Below are 19,975 nucleotides of genomic sequence, written 5' to 3' on the forward strand. Positions count from 1 at the left end.
CTCAAAACCTCACCAAAATCCCCATGAGTTACACAAGGGAGTGATACAAAACTGAGCTAGAAAAATGTCTTGCGGAAGGGTACCCAAACAAACTTGTTGTCAGGGAAACAATATCAATACAACATCTACAACATCCACGTGGTCTGAACATGTGCATGCTACTGTTATTTAATGACTATATTTTCCATCTTAAAAATTCTTATTCAAATTCGACATTTACAGAACACCTGTATTATATTTCTGAGGAGAACACTATTTTTAATGCCTTATCTTGCATATCTAAGTATCATTCTTTAAAAAGAAGATCAAGCTATGACTGTTGTCAACAGCTGCCACACAAAACCAGCATCTCATTTCCAAAAAGCTCCAAAACTATTAGGTGCAACTCACGAACAAAAAATGCTGAGAACTTGAGGTAGAGTAAGATCATTTCACACTGGCTTAGTTAAAGAGGGGAACTGGCATCACAACTACTGCAGTGGTGGGTGTTAAGATTTTAATAACCAAGTACAGAGGTAAATTTCAGTAGTACAAGTTACATATTACACCTTAGAAAAGGTAAACAATGCAATGATAGCAATACTGTTGCTGAACCACAGCACACAATAAAAACATGAAACTCACCTCAAAAAAAGGCCAAATACAGTTGGCTTGACTGTGAGAGATTTATAACCTTAATAATGCCATAAGTAAATTATGAAACCCTATGTACCAGTAAAAAACTAGTCCTGATTGTGGAAATATTCAATTAACTTCCAAATGAAATATGTGGTCCTCATTTCTCAGCTTTGATATTAAAGGATAAAAAGCAAGCAGGTATATTTACTATATTAAAACAGAGTTGCTAACTATGTTACAACCATTTTGCTGAAGAGCTAAATCTTATTTACAAAAACATAAGTAAAACTCAATTTGAAACAAGGTGTTACATCACCTCCAAGGTCTCTTTATCTCTGTTTTGCAGCATGTATCACAGCAAGGCTTATACAGAAAGGGAAAAAAAAAACCCCAAAAAACCAAAAACAACACACACCAACATAAATTTTAAAATCCCACTATGTCTGGTTTCCTTGTCAAAGTCAATCACTAATCTATGCTAAACAAGGACTGTCCAAACCATATCTGTAAGTGTCCAGAGTTAGGCTGAGCTTCTGTATTTTTCCCTGCAATTTCCAAATCGGGAAGAAGGCCCAATGCTGTCAGTTGCCTTCACATACGAAGCCTGATGCTGGATGCTCACACGCTCAACGGTTCAGTCCTTTCACAGCCAGTAAATCCGCCACTACTTAGAAGCACAAAGTCTACTCCATATATGCACTGAGGTCTCATTCGTCACTTCCCAACATCGAACAATATACATAAGATAACCTGCAAAGTATCATCCAGATGCTATTCCAAAACAAACAGAAGGGGTTCTCAAAAATCATTTGGATAGTTTCCAGTAACACGGGAGAAAGGGAGTAGGTGGATGTTTTAAATGAAAGACTAAATACTTCAAATTATATAGGAATGACAGATTTCAGAGATGAAAAATATACCAAGTTTTAATACGGAAAAAAAAATCCTCTAACTCACAAATTAACTTAAAGGTTGGAAGAGACTTGAAATACAGGAAAATTACTTCAGTTGAAGCACTGAGAGAAGGAAAGGTTATATTGGAAAACATACATCATACTCTGTAAACTGAATACCAGCTGTGTAACAGAATTCTCACAACCATACATACTGGAAATGTAGTTTCCAAAACCCATATGAAATGGCACCACCCACACCTGAGATTTAGGGGTTTTATGATGAAGTAACATATTCAAAACAGCTCCCTGAAAAAAATTTACATTTTAGTTCTTAAGAACACACAGAGCATAGGCATAAGCAGCTCCCTTCACTACCCCACTGAAGCATGCTACTTCCCAGATTCCTTCAGCCTGTGGCTGCACAGGTGGTCTCCCTGGCACATGGTTCCCTGCACATAAAGGAAGTTCTTGCCCATGTTTAACATATTACTGCTGTGAACAAGTTTAGAGGAGCAACTGTGTCAGAAGGCAGAAATGGGACCAATCACAATTTGTGAGCTGATGAATGACACTAGGAGTCCTGCCTCTGGAACTTTTGTTATTTTTTTTCCCCTTCAACCTACTTCAATTGTTCCCACAACTTGATCACAGACTCGGACAAGTTGCCAGAGATCTACAGACACTTCCCACAGCTCTGAGCAGGCACCTCTCTGCTTCACTGACAATCACACTAGAGGTAAGGCATCTCTCTTTTATGCTTTTTAATTCTTACAGCAAGGCACTGTAGCCTTCTACATCAACTGCCTTACTCTAACAGCTGGTTATAATCATTTATAAAAAAAAAAAACCCACAAAAGTGGAGGCATTAGAACTCTGAAAAATAAGATACTGTGGGGGACACCTTTTAGTAATAATGCAGGCGTCTCAGATTTTTCCACATGCTTATGTGACACTAGTTGTCCTTGGGTTCATTATTTACACAGGTAGTATTACACTAGAATAATTTTCCTCTAACCTTTATATCTCCTTTTAAATTTATCACTATTTCTAAATACACATTCCACAAAGAGAGGAACTCAAAGTTTTGTTGAGACATTTATGCCTCCCCAAAGCTGCCTGTCCACAGTCCAGCAACTGTAAAGCTTTTTCACCATTTAACTCACAAAAGCATTTTTCTTATCTAACAGACTTTTTTGTACTATACAATGAAAAACTACCCTTAAAGATTTAAGCAGTTTATAGCAGTACCAGCACTGAAATTGTATCATGTTGCTGAAATTGCAGTTAGGCTAAAGTATTCATAACACATTTTTATTGTGAATTTCTTAAAAGGTTTATTTTCTCCTTTTAGTCACTAACTACCAAACTTGTCCTAGAATGCTTCTAATAACAGATAAATAATATAGCTAAGGATTTGTAACATGAATTGAATTTTTAATGCAGAAAGTAATCCATTTTTTTCCAACTAAGGGAAGCTTGCATAACAAAATACAACCCCAGCTTCAAAAGTCACAGCAAACAAAAACGCGCATCTTAAACATAGCATAAAGTACATTTCAATATTTAGATAAACATTTTTAGAAGGAATAGAATTCATGAACAGGCAGTCCAAAGAATTTCTCCTCTTCACAGTTATGTTCCTCCCCTTCCATCAATTCACACCTTACCACTTGGACCTACTTAACGTTCTGCTTTTAGCAAAACTGGACTTAGTATAGACCTTAACTTTGTGAGGCACGTTTTCCCAGTTACCAGACACAATTCCTTTTCCTATTACTGACTGGTCGGCATCAGGCAAAATTATAAGCAGATTACTGGGTTTGTGTTCAGTAGCCTTGTGCCAGTTTTAAATAGACAAATGCTGGAAGTGTCTTGACATTCTGTTAGTTGTAAGACAAACAATCTGTTATGAAGTTCTCTAGAAGCTGTTTCCATTAGGCAGAAGTAGCGTTTCAGACTTCCCAGCACCTTCAAATCAACGTCTACAATAAGCAAGAAGATTCTGAATCAGATAGTTTTGGGTTTTTTCCCCCTAAGGCTAAAGTTAGATAAAATGTCTTTAAGTGAAAAGAGGAGTTTGCGTTTACCTTACTACATAGAAACTCTAACACAAATACTGCATCCACACACCTTTAAACATATAGAGTCTATGCATACACACACAGATCGAGCACATAGCACCTTAAGTGCTGCAGGCAGCTCTTTACCAGAATGCATCCAGGTTAGACAGCCGTTCATCTGAATGTTATCCTGTTGTAAGCTTTGGTACATAAAATTAGGTTAAAGTAGATTGACAGTGTGGGTCGAGAGTTAAGTTAAACCTAAAAATTTCACACTGATAACATCTCGTGTCACAGACACACAAAACCTGAGTAACAACTGCCAACAGTCATGACAGAAGCATGTGCCATATGGCAGGTGATAATACAAATCAGATCTAAAATAACACACAAATTACAGCAAATTAAAAATTTGCTGCCTTTCTCATTTGTCAACACCATTATGTTACTTGTATTTAGAGACATTCAGATTTACGTATATACCACTTGTTATTTTTTAAAGTTGCATTTATTTCTCATCTTCTGGAGAAGTTAAGAATCTAGTGTGTTCACTGTACAATATTAAACTAAAAATCAGATAACAAAGGTGATCTTCAATGATTTTTTCAGATCATTAGCAAACAAACATGTACAGTATAGACCTACACAACTACAGGAGCAGCTTTTTAATCGCTTTAAGATTATGTGATTTGGGAATAGGAAAGTACGTCCATTTGAGAAAAGCCTCACAGGAAAGTAATGTTTCCTAAACTACTAGTCGCTTTAGAACTGCAAGATTGCATTTCCTCTCTATAGATTGATACATGGCTTAAGAGGACTTTCTTGGTATCAAGTTACTTTTCAGAAGCTGAATTTGCCTACTGTGTTCTTGGTTCAATCAACACCATGTTCCTGTCCCCCAAGCTGATAAAAAGATTAAAGAACATACTTGCAACATGTTTTCAACCTTCAGCCCTTTCTTTCCCCTTTTAGACTTTTAAAAAATAATTTAGAAATTACAAATCAACTTTCCTTTTTCTGCAGGCAAGCTGTTGAATTGGCTAATACCCTTAATACACTTCTTAAATTGAAACAATGCTAATATCCTTAATACCCGTCTTCACTGACACAACTGCCTAGTGAAACTTTCAGCCTAAAATCAGAATAAGTCACACAATTCTGTATCCCTAGCATAGAATCTATAAAATCCAGCTGCTGGGTTAAATCCTAGCAAGCCATATCTATACTTTTTTTTTTAAAAGAAAAAAAGAACAAAGCATAGAAATTATGACATAAATCTCTTCTGTACTTGAAAATCTGTAAACAATTTCAGTTTTATCATTGGAAATGTCTACTTACTCAACTAAATTGACAGTAAGTAGCGAGACCCTCTAGACGTCTCTAATTTAGACTGCTTCCTTCTTCACTCCGAGAAGCGCCTCTTGGCTTCCTCACAAGAGGGAGATTTTTCACACTTGGAGTTCTCAACTGCGTGGAGACAGACCAATGCAGCTTGGAATAATTTATACACATTACACACAGGACAAACAGCAAAAATGAAATGCATGCCTACAGATCAACTGCAGCTGCTGTGCATAAATGTTGTCTTCTCTGGGGACCACACAGTGCACAGACTATGGTGACAAAGGGCTCCAAGTTCAATTCAACTGACAGCATTTAGTCCTGCATGCAGGGTAGTTCACGTAAATCTTTAAACTTATCTCCTCTGAATACCCAAGTGGATGAGTCTTCCTGTCTAGCCTAGGAGTATCACACTGCACACACAAACAGCTACAAGAATTTCTTAAGCCAGGTCACTTTTGCTAACAGCTATAAACATACACTAGAACAAAAATTATGTAACTTGGTGATACTTTCTGCATCACTATGTTTGTGATTATTAACACAATTATTTTCAAAGGATGAAACTGAATTATTGGGTTTTGAGGGCATTTTACTATTAAAAAAAATCTATGCAATAGACTGTTACACAATATTAGTTTTAACAACACCCTTTCAGGGCTTTACTTGGTCATGTGCGACAGCAATAAATCAAATATGTCAAACATCTTCTATTCCTCTGATATCACTCCTGTATTTAGTAAACATATGACAGGAAACAGCCTGTGACTAAAATTGCTGTGGCATTTCTAAAGCAGCCAAATTTGTCCCATGTGACTTCAATGGAGTCAATGCAGTTGCAGGAACAAGGAGTGAGTACGGCCCCCGATTTTTCACCTTGGTCACATATCTCTGTTGTCATTATGAAGGAGACTCAGGAATAAAGATAAAAATAATCTAATACAAGTGAGAGAAACAGTCATATGTCACTGAAGAAGGAAGCAATAATTGCCATCAGTGACTTATTCTAGGGCATCAGGTGTTAGGGATCCCCTATACAGTAGCATGGTGTCAAGCTCTTCCTGAAGATTTGCACTGTACACAAGATGAGTCTTTCACATTAACAACACTGGATTCAACACACATCCACACTGCAATGTGGGTAGGCATTTCTCTTGTGCAATACTTGGTCTTATCACATGTGAGTATCAGGTTTTGACTTAATAAAATATATTAAATGTATGATTCTTTTTTAAGATCGACCATACTTTGCATCCTTTTGCTGCACTTCCAAGAAGTGGTGCATGCATAATATTTCTTAATATTGACCTAAACCAGTCAGGGAACTAAAACAGCAGAGAACAGTTACTATTTGTAGCAATGACCAGCCCTCATTTCAGTGTAATGATTTTTCAGGCTGTCCATTTTGACCTTGATAGCCACCCCTATGCAGCTGTGTTACTGAATTTGTTTCTCTTTATGCACACTTTAGGTGGGTGACAGCACCATGAAGGATTAACAAGCAAGGTATGTGTTTATTAGTTGCAGCCATGCACTCATAAAGACAAACTTGTTGAAATACAGACACAGATTTCACTTCCTTTGCTTAGAAGAAAGCTTCTCACAGACAGGCTTATTAGGTAAAACTAAACTTAGTAGGTAAAACACCACACAAGTGTTTAAAAAAAAAAATCTCAAAGACCATATGAGCTTTTTAAACAACAAAATTAAGTTACTCTGTTTTAACCTTTCCTCATATCTTCTCTACAGGATTTTCTGTCTGTAAAAGATACATATTTTTACTTATGCTATCCTCTTTGTTTTTTAATCCTTTTGTATTATCTGGCTTGTCATGAATGTTCAAACAGCTAACGCCAACACAGCCTGTCAATTGAACCTTGTGACTGATTGTCTGCTCCCTCCTCAGCAACATCCCTCACTACTCCAAAGGGAATTGTATTTTTTTCCCCTCCAAGAAAGATCTCAATCTCTCCTCATCTGGGTTGGCTTTGCATCTGTAATGCCTAATCACCTGTTTTTATGGAAGCACTTCAAAAGGCCTAGGACCTTGCCCCTTGACTCAGGCAAGTGAAACATAGGCAGCCACAAAGCAGTGAACATGCTGGCATGTGTGCCATTAAACCTAATGCAGTACACAGAAACAGGTTTACTGGCATATATCTAGGTAAAAACTCCTATTGTTCCAATCCTTCTGAGGATCCTAAGAAAAACAGTAGCCAGGAATTAGACAGATATGTTGCTGTAGCAGGTCACACACAGAACGAAGATCACAAGTTGCACACATCCTGCATTAAAACAAAAGTTAGTGATGAAGTCATTGGCAGGAAATACTATTCTCTGTGCAGTGTCTGTCACACAAGCTGATTACACAAGCTTTTCTGCATTAGCCTAAATCCATTAGTGGTTCGACTACCATGCCTTGTCTAGAAGAGCATAAACAGCCTAATGCACCCCAGCCTGTATCGGGCTGAAAGAACCAATCTGCCTTCACTCAAGTCTCTTGAGAGATCCTGTGCAGGTCTTGCTTTTAATGTGCTTGGGTCACACAGCAACCATCAAAGAGTTAAGCAGAATATACTTGGCAAGCACTTTATGCTGTACCTGGTTTTGTCTATGTAAGCAGTTCAAGTCAAACATAGCAGAAAAATTATAATCACTATGAAAGCAAGTTCCTGTGTGTGCTTTGCTCACAATAAAGTTCAGATCAACTATAGCTTAAAACATCGTAACAAAATCTAAAGCTCAGTTTTAGGAGGAGATGTCATCACATGGAATTCTCTAAAGGTATTAAAATATCCATGTGTAGTCTGGTTTCTTTTGAAAGTATCTATTTGAATACCAACACTGACACTGGAAGCACACATATTCAGCTCAGACAGTACCATTAGACTCTACAGCCCAACACAGAGGAACTGGAAGAGTCTGAAAGACCCTTTTCTTTTAAGGTTTTTCCATTTTAGCCACATCTAAAGACAAACATGTGGACAAAAAAGCACCTCTGATTCAGTCAGGATCATCACGTAATTTAGGCAGTTGATATTTAAGCAATTGTTTTATGCGGCATATGTGAGTAAATTTCATTTATTGCCAACAACCCCAAACGAGAAGGAGAGGCCTTCTGTGAAAAATATGATCACAATATAAAGTCATAAAATATTTTAGGGGCAAGTGCAACTTTAGGAGCAAAGTTTGAGACACACACATATCATCATCACCTTGAAAACCTAGTATCTACATTGCAACAGCACCTACAGAATCCACATCATTATAATTTAAGCAAAGCTGTATCAATGTCAGCCTCTGGCCACAGAAGGTTCATACGGGAAGATTTTGAAAAAAGTGCAACTACCTATTGGAGGTTTTAAGACAATCAACATCCTATGCTTTCATGTGCCATTAAAAAGGCAGAAAATGTAATTGAAATATTTTGATTGAAAATGTACTTGGAAAAACACTCACTTAACAGATACGATTATATACCTGTTTTATTTTGTCCTTTATAGCAGCCTCCTTCCTTTGCACATACGTTCTATAACACATTGTCTTATATATATGTGTATATAAAAATCAGTCCTTACATAGTTTTGTCTCTGAAGAAATATACTGCTGAGATTCCCTGCAGCAATGATGCACTAGCTTTTAATTACATATAAAAAAAAAAAATTCCATACTGAAATGCTTCAAGATGTTTTTTCCTCCTTTCTAGAATAAGGAACTGGTAAGTCAGATTACCTGCTTCGACCAGCAACAGCCAGGAGTAATATCCAGGTCTCCTGGCTGAAAGGTCTGTAACTAGTCATATAATCAGACTTTAACATATGCTTAAACAAATAAAGTGGGGGTCAGAGGGAAGGGGTGGTGAGGATGAAGGTGGGAGGAAAATCAGCCATGGCCTTTTCTCAGACTGTAAAGCATAGAGAAATCAGCACCAAAACAGTGTTGTGGTTAAAATCCATATATCCACAGTTTCCATTTCAGCATTCCTTATCACTGCTAAGAAGCAGGTGCTCAGTAGCCATCAGGAGAAGAAGGAAAACACAGCACAAATCTAAACTTGAAAACAAGAATTTTTTAAAAATCTTCTTTTAAAGTAAAAAGACTGTAAAGAATCTATTTACTTCAGGCTTTTTAGAACTTTAAAACAATCTCTGTTTGCACTCAAGACCACTTCTGTGTTTCTAACTCTTCACTTTCCTGCTTTCCCAGCTCCACAAAGGCTGTCTAAACAAAAAGAAGATAATAGGCACTTTGCACTGTTCCTGACAACTTCTCTTCTTTCCTGCACTCCTAAAACCTCTGATTTGTGCCCTCTGCTTTCTTGTTGCCATGGAGAAGGTCCAATACATAACCCGCTCTGCTCTGAGGAGAGCCTCAACTATTGAGGTCAATCCACAAGCACGCCAAAGGCTCCAAGAGCTCTTTGTGAATTTCTGCCTCATTTTAATTTGCCTCTTGCTGATCTGTATCATTGTGATGCTCCTCTGAAGTTCCAGCACCTCTCCACACAGTCCTCTAGGAAAGTCACCCCAGAGGGAAGAGAGACCTCCACCCGCAACTCCCAATGCAAGGATCTTCTTATGAGAGGGGCTAGCACTTGGACTAGAGCTGTATGCCAACCATCACACTATCTTACTACCTGCCACATATATTAAAAATATGGTTCTGTGCAGAACAGAGTTTAGTGCCTGTTGATACAAAGCTGTGCATGACCTGATTTGTCTCAGTCAAGATATGCCTTTTCTAAATGGGGTAAAATACTGGCTTTTCATGGAGTTGGCAAGTGCCTCAATGTTTTAGCTAGAGCACAAAAACAACTCACTTTCAGGGAGCCTGGTTGTTTTTAGGCTTCTCTGAAAGTCCTTAAGATTTTGGATAGGTTTCAAATTTGGCCTACATCTGCCCAAAGAACTACAGGCACACAGCCCTCAATACATCCTAGGAAAATGCCTGCACTACTTACTTCAAGGTGATGCATCTCTGCATTATCAACTGAAAGCATTCTAATGATTTTAATGTTTAAGGGAATATGAGAATAAATCAAAAATAGCTTCTAATCCAGAAGTAAGAAAAACTATTTCATATGCTTTTCTCCCTATGTAAGTGATCTTATATCCAGATATATACACACATGTGTGTGGATATATACACACACACACACAACTTGGATCCAGAAAAAAAACAAAAGCTACTTCATTTACAGTATTTCACTAGATACATCCCTACAGAACTAAGTGATATCTGCAAAGTTTTGACAATATACTTTGCAGAAAATGTTGACACTACCACATTGGTATCAAAGATTTCATTTTCTATGGTCATTTAACTGGCGTAACAATTTGTGGAACTCAGAAACAGTTCTTAATATTTGGCTTCAGAAGACTTTATTATGGCCCACTGTAACTTATGTAGTAATTGTCACAGTTTAAAACGCCTCAAATAAGGTTAATCACTACAGGAAATTAGTCAGCTACTGTATGAGGATTAGGGCAAGCACTGATGAGATCAGCAACACACTGCCTGACCTGCAACTCTGTATATGACTATTACTGTCACTGTATTTCAAGATTTTCATTTCATGCATTCTGATCACTCACAAATGCAGAGATTTTAGCAAGCACACTTCCCCCATTAGTCCTTCTTAAGAAAAGCCACAAACACAGTGCACTTTGGGGGGAAACAGGGCAAGAAATAGAAAAATCTAAAGCCACTTCCTTCTCTTTTAAAATCTGTATTTGTGATGGATAGGGTTTCCAGTTTTAGTTTACTTTGAAGGTGTTTCATGAGATTTCAACTGGAAATAGGCAACAGCTTTGCAGTGCTGAAAACTTCCTGAAGAAAAAAGGTGTTAAGAATAAAATCACCACACACATTCTGAGGACATATTGGGATTACAGCTTTCGTTAGACAGTAACATATAGAAGTCAAAGCAAAGCATTGCTAAAAACATAAGCATACACCCCTCTCCCAGAACCAATACAATACTTTTCTCTTATTTATCAGAGAGAACAATATTTTAAAACAATAAAACAAACAAGAATAATTACAAAGTATAAATAAACTGGAAGCCCTACTGTTATTTTACCACAGTGGAGATAAATTGCATGTTCATTTGTGTCTTAGGACTCTGATCAGAGAATCTGCTACCATCATCTACATCACGAAATGTGAACTGAACCCAGCAATTAAAAAATAAAATCTTTTGTACATAGTACAATCTTGTTTGTATACTTCCATGGGCTTTAAAACTAACATCTATTGTATTTTTATTTATGAAAATGACTGCTTGAAAATGTATTAATGCATAAAATAAGATACTTAAATACAATGCTGTTTAGAATGAAGCCTCCATTCTACCATCTGCTTATTAAACTTATGTAAAAGAGAGCTAGTCATCACAGAGCTTTCTAATTCTTTATACTTCTATTTATTCTGTTTTGGTTTTCACCAGTAATCTTGCCTATTTTGCAATGTCCAGATCAGTTACATACACTTAATTTTCACTCACTAACTAGAGCACATAAGTGAAACTTTGATTATACTTTCATAAAATTCATTAACGTTCACCTTCAGCGTGGCTCATAATAGTAAATCTAAACACAGCATGTAGCTTGGATTAAGTTTTCAATTCCCTGTTCCACTCCAATCAAGGCTGCATCCTTTTGTTCAGTTCATTCTACACACTGATAATGAATAAAGACAGCTAAGCATGAAATATGTTGGTATTACTCTTCCTCCAGAAGAACTGACAAGCTTCCACAGCAATTTTACACTAGCAAAGAGACAAATTAGGAATTAAAAGATGTTGGCTTTAAAGATGTGCCTCCTCAGGCAGCTCCTTAGCAAAAATGAATATTTTTACCTATTTTTCCTTGGGTGAATACATGACCCATTTCAGAATTGAGATTTTGCTCTGATCAAGACTAGTCAGTAAGGGCAGCAGATACTTGCATTTCTTCATTAACTTCTATGTACCAACTTACCAATAGCTGTTCTTCCTAGCAAAACTGGATCACTTACTGGAAAAGTAAGTGTAAAACAAGTTTAAACGGTTTTCATAAAACATGTATAAAACATTTGCCCCCCCCCCCCCGGCATAAACTTCTATGCAAGTTTCGTTAGAGCTACACACAGAACAACAGTCATGTCAAGACATATACAATGGTGCTGAAATGTACTTTACGTGTATCTTATGTCAAAATCAGAGCACAGTAATGAACACTTTCATTTAGAGAGTGGTTTTATTCATATCTAAGAGTATAGAGTCATAGCACAATAGGGTTTGAAAGAGATCTTTAGAGATCTAATCCAACCCCTCAAGGTACTATATATATAAATATACCATAGATTACAGAGCTGTGCTTATATGACTATTAATAAACAATTCTAAGAACACAATTAGAAAATACTTGTCAAGTTCTTTAAGATCCACAGATAAATCTCTTATATAGCAAAAAATATAGTCCTTTTAGCTTTGACATAGATGTTAAAAACAAATAATTTAAGAAAAGATATCTGTTTTGATTGTGTAAGAAGACAGGTGACTACCTCATGTTCATTATAAGGATTAAAAGTAGCAGACACTTACAAGGATTCGTTTAAAAACCAATGTTAAAAAAGAACTCTGGTAATTTAAGTAACTTAAAATAGGCCCTACATTTATTATAATATCTGACAGTTACTTTAGCCACACTGATTGCTTCATAAATCTATTTTGTTTGGGGTTGTAAGATAGAAATGCCAGAAGGTTCATTTTTGTAAGAAACATAAAATTAGAAACCACTGCCCTCTTGTGCTGCTCCCCAGAAACATAGCTATTAATAAAAGCTATTATTGTAAAAGTTTTGGCATAATTTCATTGTTTTTGCTGAGTGGTATAATTTGTTTCTTTCATATATATAAACCCCAAAATTGCTGAGTTATTAATACCACCCTAAAATCAGCTATATGTACTATTAAAAGCACTAAGGATGAGTCCTCTGCCAGTCAAACCTAGATTCTTAAGAAGGCATTTGCAGAGCAGCAAGGAATGCTTCACAGCATGCTGCTGGCCAAAACTTACCTACTGTACTCACAATGCTAATCCCTAGAAGAGTAGGAAATAGTCCTATTAACAGGTACATTTTACCCAGAGGACAAATACTTCTTTGGGTTTGAGTTTTTGGTTGTTTGGGGCTTTTTCACCTACGGAGATCTTTATTTATAAGGTATCTGGGTGAGAAAAAAAGGCTTGTAGGAGCACCCAGATTCCTTCTTTGTTGGGGAGGAGAAAAAAAAAAATCTACATATTGTAAACAAACATTTTTTCCTGGCAGAAACAAAAACCAGGTAAACATCTGAGGATATGATGAAACTGACGTGAGCCTACATTGCTTACTACTGAAAAAGCAACTCAAAAGCTACAATCAAGAGTCTGCTGCAAGCACAAGAGGGCAGATCAACGCACATAATGGATTTTTCTAACAACAGAGGTCTCAACCTGCTACTGAATTTTCTGCTTATTGTCTTGGTTCTAGTGCTCGCATTTATCCTTGTGAAGCTGATGTGAAGTTCCGCGAGGCTCTACTTCCTCCTCAAATCTTGTTTTGAAGGTTTTGTAATGATAATGTAGACACTTCAAACTATCTAACTATAAATAAGCAAAAAATGCAGAGACTCAAATATCTGACAGAGAAAGATTCACGCTATTTTATCACAAATCATTCCTAAAAGCTGTGCACAATTATCTACCTGCCACTAAGTAAAGAAACCATCTAGAGCCTTCCTGAGTAAACCAAGAAATCCAAGTATGCATCAGTTGTTACTGTAGTTATCACTGCTACAAATGACTTGTATTTAAACACCTACAAAGCATCTACACAGCCTTCAAGGAACATTCTTTCTGCAAAAGATTACAAATAAAATTTTTAAAATATTATTTCCATAGAAGACATACTTCATGGGAAATGACAGATACAGGAGGAAAGCAGAATGAAACACCATTAAGTGGGCTGACAAGGTAAATCAAATAACCTGTGGAAAGCAAAAGCTCAGATGCTGAGGATGGAAACAAAGAAAGCCCACGAAAAGTAACTTATCCTAGCTGCTGCAAGATGACCATCTGCAGTTCACAGCAAGCTCTCAGAAGCCATTAGTATTATCCAATAGTATCAAGAGGTAGCTCCCCTCACAATTGAAAAATAAGTGACCAGTAGTTATAACTGCATAGGAAGTCCTCAACACTGACACATACATGTGCAGTAGGCGGATCTGCAGAAATGCAAGAAGTATGCTGTGTTTTCAGTAAGGGAGATTTACCACTTATGCACAGGTCAAGTGTGCAGTGTGAGAGTCCTCAAGCTGTATCTGACACAGCACTTATTACTTGCTAGTGCAATCGTTCAGTCCATAGCTTGTCCTCACTTCAAGCATGCAACTTATGCTTCTTTCATGGCTCTTTGCAGAATAATGTACTCTCCCCACAGGTCTCTTGGAAGGGCAGTGACCAAGAAGAGCTCTCTTTTGCTGGAATTATTTGCCCAAAAGGTAGCTCTACATACCTGAGATATGCTGGGAAAGGTGTCCAGAAACAGATTTTATACAAAACATTGAGGTCAAATAGCTTATTTGTAATACCTCTTTCCCAGATACAACATGAAAACAAAGTCCACCAACACACATGCCCTGTACAGTAACAGTACGTGCCACATGTATACATACTAATAGTCTTTTGCAGACATGCGAAAAAGGCAGATGTTACTCCTACGGTGGAGGAAACCCCAGCTTTCTATTACCAACAGCACATCCCCGATTCAGCACATAAGACTGTTAATCCAGCCCTTCAAGTGCCAACTATATTACAGAGCTGATCTAATCAAGTTCACACTCAGGATTTCCAGATGATTACCAATGTTGTAGAGTGATTCAGTTATTTGGAAGAGATTAATCTAAATTGGGACTACAAAGACTTCTTGTTTGTGAAACAAAGTTTATGCAAGTCCTACTGTTCACAGGCATCTACATGCTACTCTATGCTACCTGCTCCAAAGTTTAGGCAGCATTAGACACTGCAGCACAGATAGTTAGAATGAAAAAACTTACCTGCTCCAAAACACATGTAACATTTATAAAAGCTTCTGCAAACAACCCATCTATGGCTTAATGTTGATACAATAATATCCATTCCTCTCTGTGTGCATTCAAAGCAGAAATTCAAAGTACTTACTCTAGATCGTAAGGAATGGAATCCCTGTTGATGGACTATCAGCTTCACAGCAAAAGGAATAGAAGACAAAAGCTTAACTGGGTCTCGCAGTGGAGTTTGTGTTGCTAACTAAAGGTATTAATCCATGTTTTTCCACGTTAAAAACTTTTATCTTGCTGAAAAGTACTGTTTTTTCTGTCATACCTTGTTGAAGTGTTGGTACTAGTTGTTTTTAGTTTTCTGATCTGCCAGGATCATAAGAAAAACTAGCTCCGAGCTGACCTTTAGGAACAAAATTTTCTGTGGCAAGAATATTATTTAAAAGGTGTTGTAACTTTTAATCTTTATTGCAGTTTTACAACTTCCGTTTACCAATGTTTAGATGTTCTGTTTAGAAATGAAGATTGTTATAGTATCTCCAGATTTCTTAATACTTAAAATTTAATTTCCAGTAACTTGTACATACATGGTATAAACAGGATAGTGTCTTCCTCATTAAAGGAAAGACAGTAAACCAGATACATCAAAGGAAAAAGATGCACTTAAGCAACTTTGATCTCTTATTTTTGCTATATTGTGACACAAATTAGCACACCGTGAAGAAATCATACAGATACTCCAGATACATACAGATACTGGGAAAAAAAGACAGATTTATCCTGCAATGCCTAAAACACTCCACAGAGATAATAAATAAACATGAAACCTTCTGAAATCTTCCTTCTTATTGTATTATCTCCTTCAATTTTAAAGGCATGTCTTCATTTTAAATCTAATTTCTGGACTACCACACTGTATGTACTTAAATACAGACAAATAATAGGACCAGGCTTTAAGAAATGCCTTTTGATGAAAACATACAATTTTTTTACCCAGAGTTGTTTGGCTTCCCTCACCCTTCATTAAGTGGAAAATGCTGTCATGTATCATAAGCATTTTTTCCCCCCTCAACACAGGCCTAAATCACATACTTCCTTTTAACCCCTCAGAATTAAATGTTGCAATAGTAGTATCTCCTGAAGATGAGCTGTATATTGGAAATAAAGTGCATGAGGAAACATAAATGCTGCATAGTGATTATTTTCATTGAAGTACTGTCAAAATCTGTTCCTTGTTTTTATGTTCTGGAAAATCATACATACTTCCATCACACACACAGCTGAACAACATACGTTCACTGAAAAGTTGTTCTGTTGATCCATATCACCTTTCCTGCAGTTGCAATCCTACCTGTGTCCTAAAAGAGGATCTCAGCACAGCTGTAGGACTTCTACAACATTGACCTTCCCTTACAATGCACAGCAAATATTTTCTGGTTTAAGAAAAATATCCGTTTACAATTGTAATGAAAAAGTTAAATGACAGGTTTTTAATTTGAGGAACAAAGTGTAACAAAAAAAATCGACAGGTAGATGCTGCGTTAAAATTCGGGCTATTAGGGAAGCAGAGAATCTTGAGAGTAAGTAACCTTGGAATAGCTTTTAAGAGCTATAATACACTGTCATTTAAAGTAAACTTAAATTCAAAGCTTAAGAGTTTATCTTTATAAAAATCAGATAATTCAGAGTTTTACATGGTGAACTATCTGTGCTAGACTATGAGAGCATTAAAATTCCCCTGTAGATATTAATACAACTAATATAAAATAAAGTCCAATAGCTGTCCTTGAACTTTCAAATTCTACTTAGATAGCTTCCCTATATAGTCTCTTCTTTTATTAGTCTACTTTAAAGATATAAAAAAACTACTCTAAGTTAAACGAATATTTAATTTTGTTTGCTGTTCATGGCCATGTTAGTTTTAAAATCAATGATGATACTGGGAGGGGAGTGGTGAGAGCTGTAAAAAAGACTGCATTTCCATCAGCAAAACACAATTATTGAAAGAAAAACAGAAAAATAATATCCACTAAGAGGAACACAAAAATAAAAAGTTCTATAGAGGTGTTGGGTTTTCCCCTTTTTCTAAGTCATCAGCTTCCTCTAGGAAAATCTCATGCTTCTTGTCCTCACTTTCCTAGGTATATATCCTGAGATTATAGTCTTCTTGTTTTCTCAGAAATAACAGCATTATCAGGTTCCAGGTGCACACACAGTCACCTTTGGAGGAAAAAAAAAAAAACACAACAAAATGCACCAGCACAATTATGCTGAAGTTTCTTATAAAAACACCCCAAAACACAAAATCAGAAAACAGATGTCGAGACACTAAGAACCATCCCCCTTTCTTCCTCTCATTGGGCATATTCCAGAGCAGTAGCCTCTGGGCAGAAAGACAGGGCAGTCAGGGAGGGCCAACAGAGGATGCCTGTCAGAGCTGACACAGTACACACTTCAGCTTTCTGTTTCTCTGGGTCCTGTTTCACAATCACATCGCCTCACTTGAGGAAACATAGCAACAGATCGGATTTCAAGGCTCATCAACACAACTCCAAACCACACCAACAAAAGCACTTGCTAAGGCCACCAAGAACCTCTTCCACATCCCTTCTGCCCTTAATCACTGTCAGGCTCCCTGTGCCTTCCACCACAATCAAGTGAGAAGTCACGGCAAGCAGAGGAAAGGCTGCGGTTTCAAAGACTTTCCCCATTTTTCAGCCAGCCAATAGGATCACTGCTTCCTAAGCCAGAGACTAGATGGATCCTGTAATATATGTCAGTACTGACAGAGATATGAAAACAACCAAAGGGAAAAAAATCGCCCTCAAAATATCAGGCAAAATCTCATCTTTTAACATTACAGCCTCAAAAACCTGAAAACATACAGCACCATCTTATTAATGCAGTCAAAGAGATAAATAGTCCTTGTGCTCCTCCTGTTGGCTCTGTCCTCAAAATACAGCTCAGCATCAACTTGTACATGAATTGAGAGTTTTGAATATCCACAATACACACAAGCCTTCATTAAATTCAAACATGAAATTTTGTCTTCATACATAAACACCTCAAAAATCTGTCTGTACAAATTATCAGTTTTCTCCAGCCTCAAGATACCTCTGCTGAATGTTGTAGTATAACCTTATGATGCCTTTCAGGAAAAATTACAGATTACAATCCTTTTGGGATTTTTTTGAGCAAGCCAAGTTTACCTACATAGCTAAATCTGAACATTTAGATACTAAATATTGTCCTCCACAAGGCATCTTTTCCCATTAGGAGAAGATCTGGAAACAAAGATTGTGAGTTGTCACATTAGAAAGGGTTATCTGTCTCAAACTCACATCTGATGTTTTCTCTAGGAAAATACTTCAAGGACAATACATTAAGAATCACATATTTTGTTTAAATAAATCAGATTAACTTACTACTATTAACTGATTGTAATTAGTTAAAAACAAGTCGTAATATCAAGTTGAACTTAGTTTTTAAGGACTAGGCATAGTGACACTGAATATTAATCCCTGCAGTATGCAGAAATCATTCCTACTTTGCTGAATACATAAATGCAACCTCTTTGTAAACACACTGTGATCAAAATACATTCACATTTCTCACACAACATTGTGATCATAGACTCTCCCAATAGCTACTGCAAATGTTACTTTACAAACCTCTTATTGCATTCAGCTTCAGAAAAAGACACACCAGTCTTTACAGTGATTTGTTGTATCTATGTACAACTGTAAGCAGATGCCAGGAAAAAAACCCCTGCTGGCACTCAGGTAATATTGAGAAACAAACACCAGAATCCCTAATCAAAGTTTTAAAACATGATCTGTTTAAGAGGACCTGTTCCCTTGATGATGTTATTCTTCGAGCGTAACGCTTGATGGCAGCAAACACCGAACTTTAGCCTTACCTGCACAGCTTGTTCATCTCCTGTTCTAAAATCTTCAAGTTGCTGCACATGCCACGCAGCTCCACCGTAGGGCTCCTCAGCAGTTCTGCAGTCCAGGGGATTTGCACGTAGCTGTTCTTTAAGCCACATTTGAGTCCTCACTGCTGGCTGTATGGGAGCTCCACCCACAGCCTGTTGTCCCAGAGTTGCATATCTCTGCCCAAAAGTTTCACAACTGGTTGCTGTAGGTTTGCTTTCAGGTAAGGCACTGTAGGTCAAGTCTAAGGCATGTCTCCTACTCGGGGAATCTGAAACAAAATCGTCTTTGCTGCACGTTTCAAATTTGTATTTGCAGTCTAGTAGAGAGGATCGTTTTTTCACCATTTCTTTGTCCTCAATTTTTAGTAGCTCCATGCTATCGTGCAAACAACTTGGCCCATTTGTCCTTAATTGTGGCGACACAACTTTGTCTGTACTAGCCCTGGAGTCCACCGAATGACTACTACCATCTTGGCTGAAGGTATTTGATGAGCTGAGTTTAGACAAAGAGGACCATTTTCTTACAGGTCTTGCATCTTTCATGTCAAGAGAATTGTCCAGGGCACCCTGATTTCTGCCTCCTCCTGACCGTACAAAGCTTGTACTCCACTTCGAGCCATCAGACTTGAAAGCTTCTCTGTGTTTGGAAAGTGAAGAGCTGGCATTAGACGGCATCACATGGGCAGTGGGAATAGAAACCAGTGATCGGCTGGGCTTAAATGAGGATGTTCCACTTGAAACTGAATGATCTGGGAAAAGAGATTTATCATGTAAATAAGTGTAATATAGAGCTCAGAGTGCAAATCATCAAATTCAAGGTCAAATACATAACAGAAGGAAACTGGTTTCTTGACAGAGTCTTCTAAACCATTCAAGATTAGAAAAAATGTAATCTTACTGAAAGTGAGAGATACCCAAATTTTCTTTTGCACTGGTGCCATCATTACTAAAAGAGAACTGTACTACAGTGGCAACAGCAGCTCCTGATAGACACAGTTCTGAGGGCAGCACTCATTCCCCAGCTTTAAGGTGGCAAACTGTTATTTCTCTCCCACTCCACACAA

At 37.2% G+C, this 19,975-nt stretch overlaps 2 protein-coding genes and 1 long non-coding RNA gene across 4 annotated transcripts in view; 2 read left to right on the forward strand and 1 right to left on the reverse strand.

Annotated features, from left to right (window-relative positions):
• Positions 1-19,975, reverse strand: part of CEP85L (centrosomal protein 85 like) — a 113,484-nt gene that overhangs the window by 49,566 nt on the left and 43,943 nt on the right. For both annotated transcript variants that reach the window (XM_061990586.1, XM_061990584.1), the window contains exon 3: positions 18,894-19,660. In XM_061990586.1, coding sequence (XP_061846570.1) covers positions 18,894-19,660 — 767 coding nt within the window. The remainder of the gene's footprint in view (positions 1-18,893; positions 19,661-19,975) is intronic.
• Positions 2,161-16,143, forward strand: LOC133624959 (uncharacterized). Its single transcript, XR_009818215.1, has 3 exons — positions 2,161-2,250; positions 6,387-6,421; positions 13,228-16,143. It is a non-coding gene; the product is annotated as an uncharacterized LOC133624959 (long non-coding RNA).
• PLN (phospholamban) lies at positions 9,171-9,516 on the forward strand. The gene has a single exon (XM_010199844.2). It carries the CDS (start codon positions 9,242-9,244, stop codon positions 9,398-9,400), a length of 159 nt encoding a protein of 52 aa, XP_010198146.1. The 5' UTR covers positions 9,171-9,241; the 3' UTR covers positions 9,401-9,516.

Source organism: Colius striatus, chromosome 2 (assembly GCF_028858725.1).
Source record: "Colius striatus isolate bColStr4 chromosome 2, bColStr4.1.hap1, whole genome shotgun sequence".
Taxonomy (NCBI): Eukaryota; Metazoa; Chordata; class Aves; order Coliiformes; family Coliidae; genus Colius; species Colius striatus.

Excerpts from the sequence above, each read along its gene's own strand:
- PLN (XM_010199844.2), top strand. The coding sequence starts at position 9,242 with ATGGAGAAGGTCCAATACATAACCCGCTCTGCTCTGAGGAGAGCCTCA.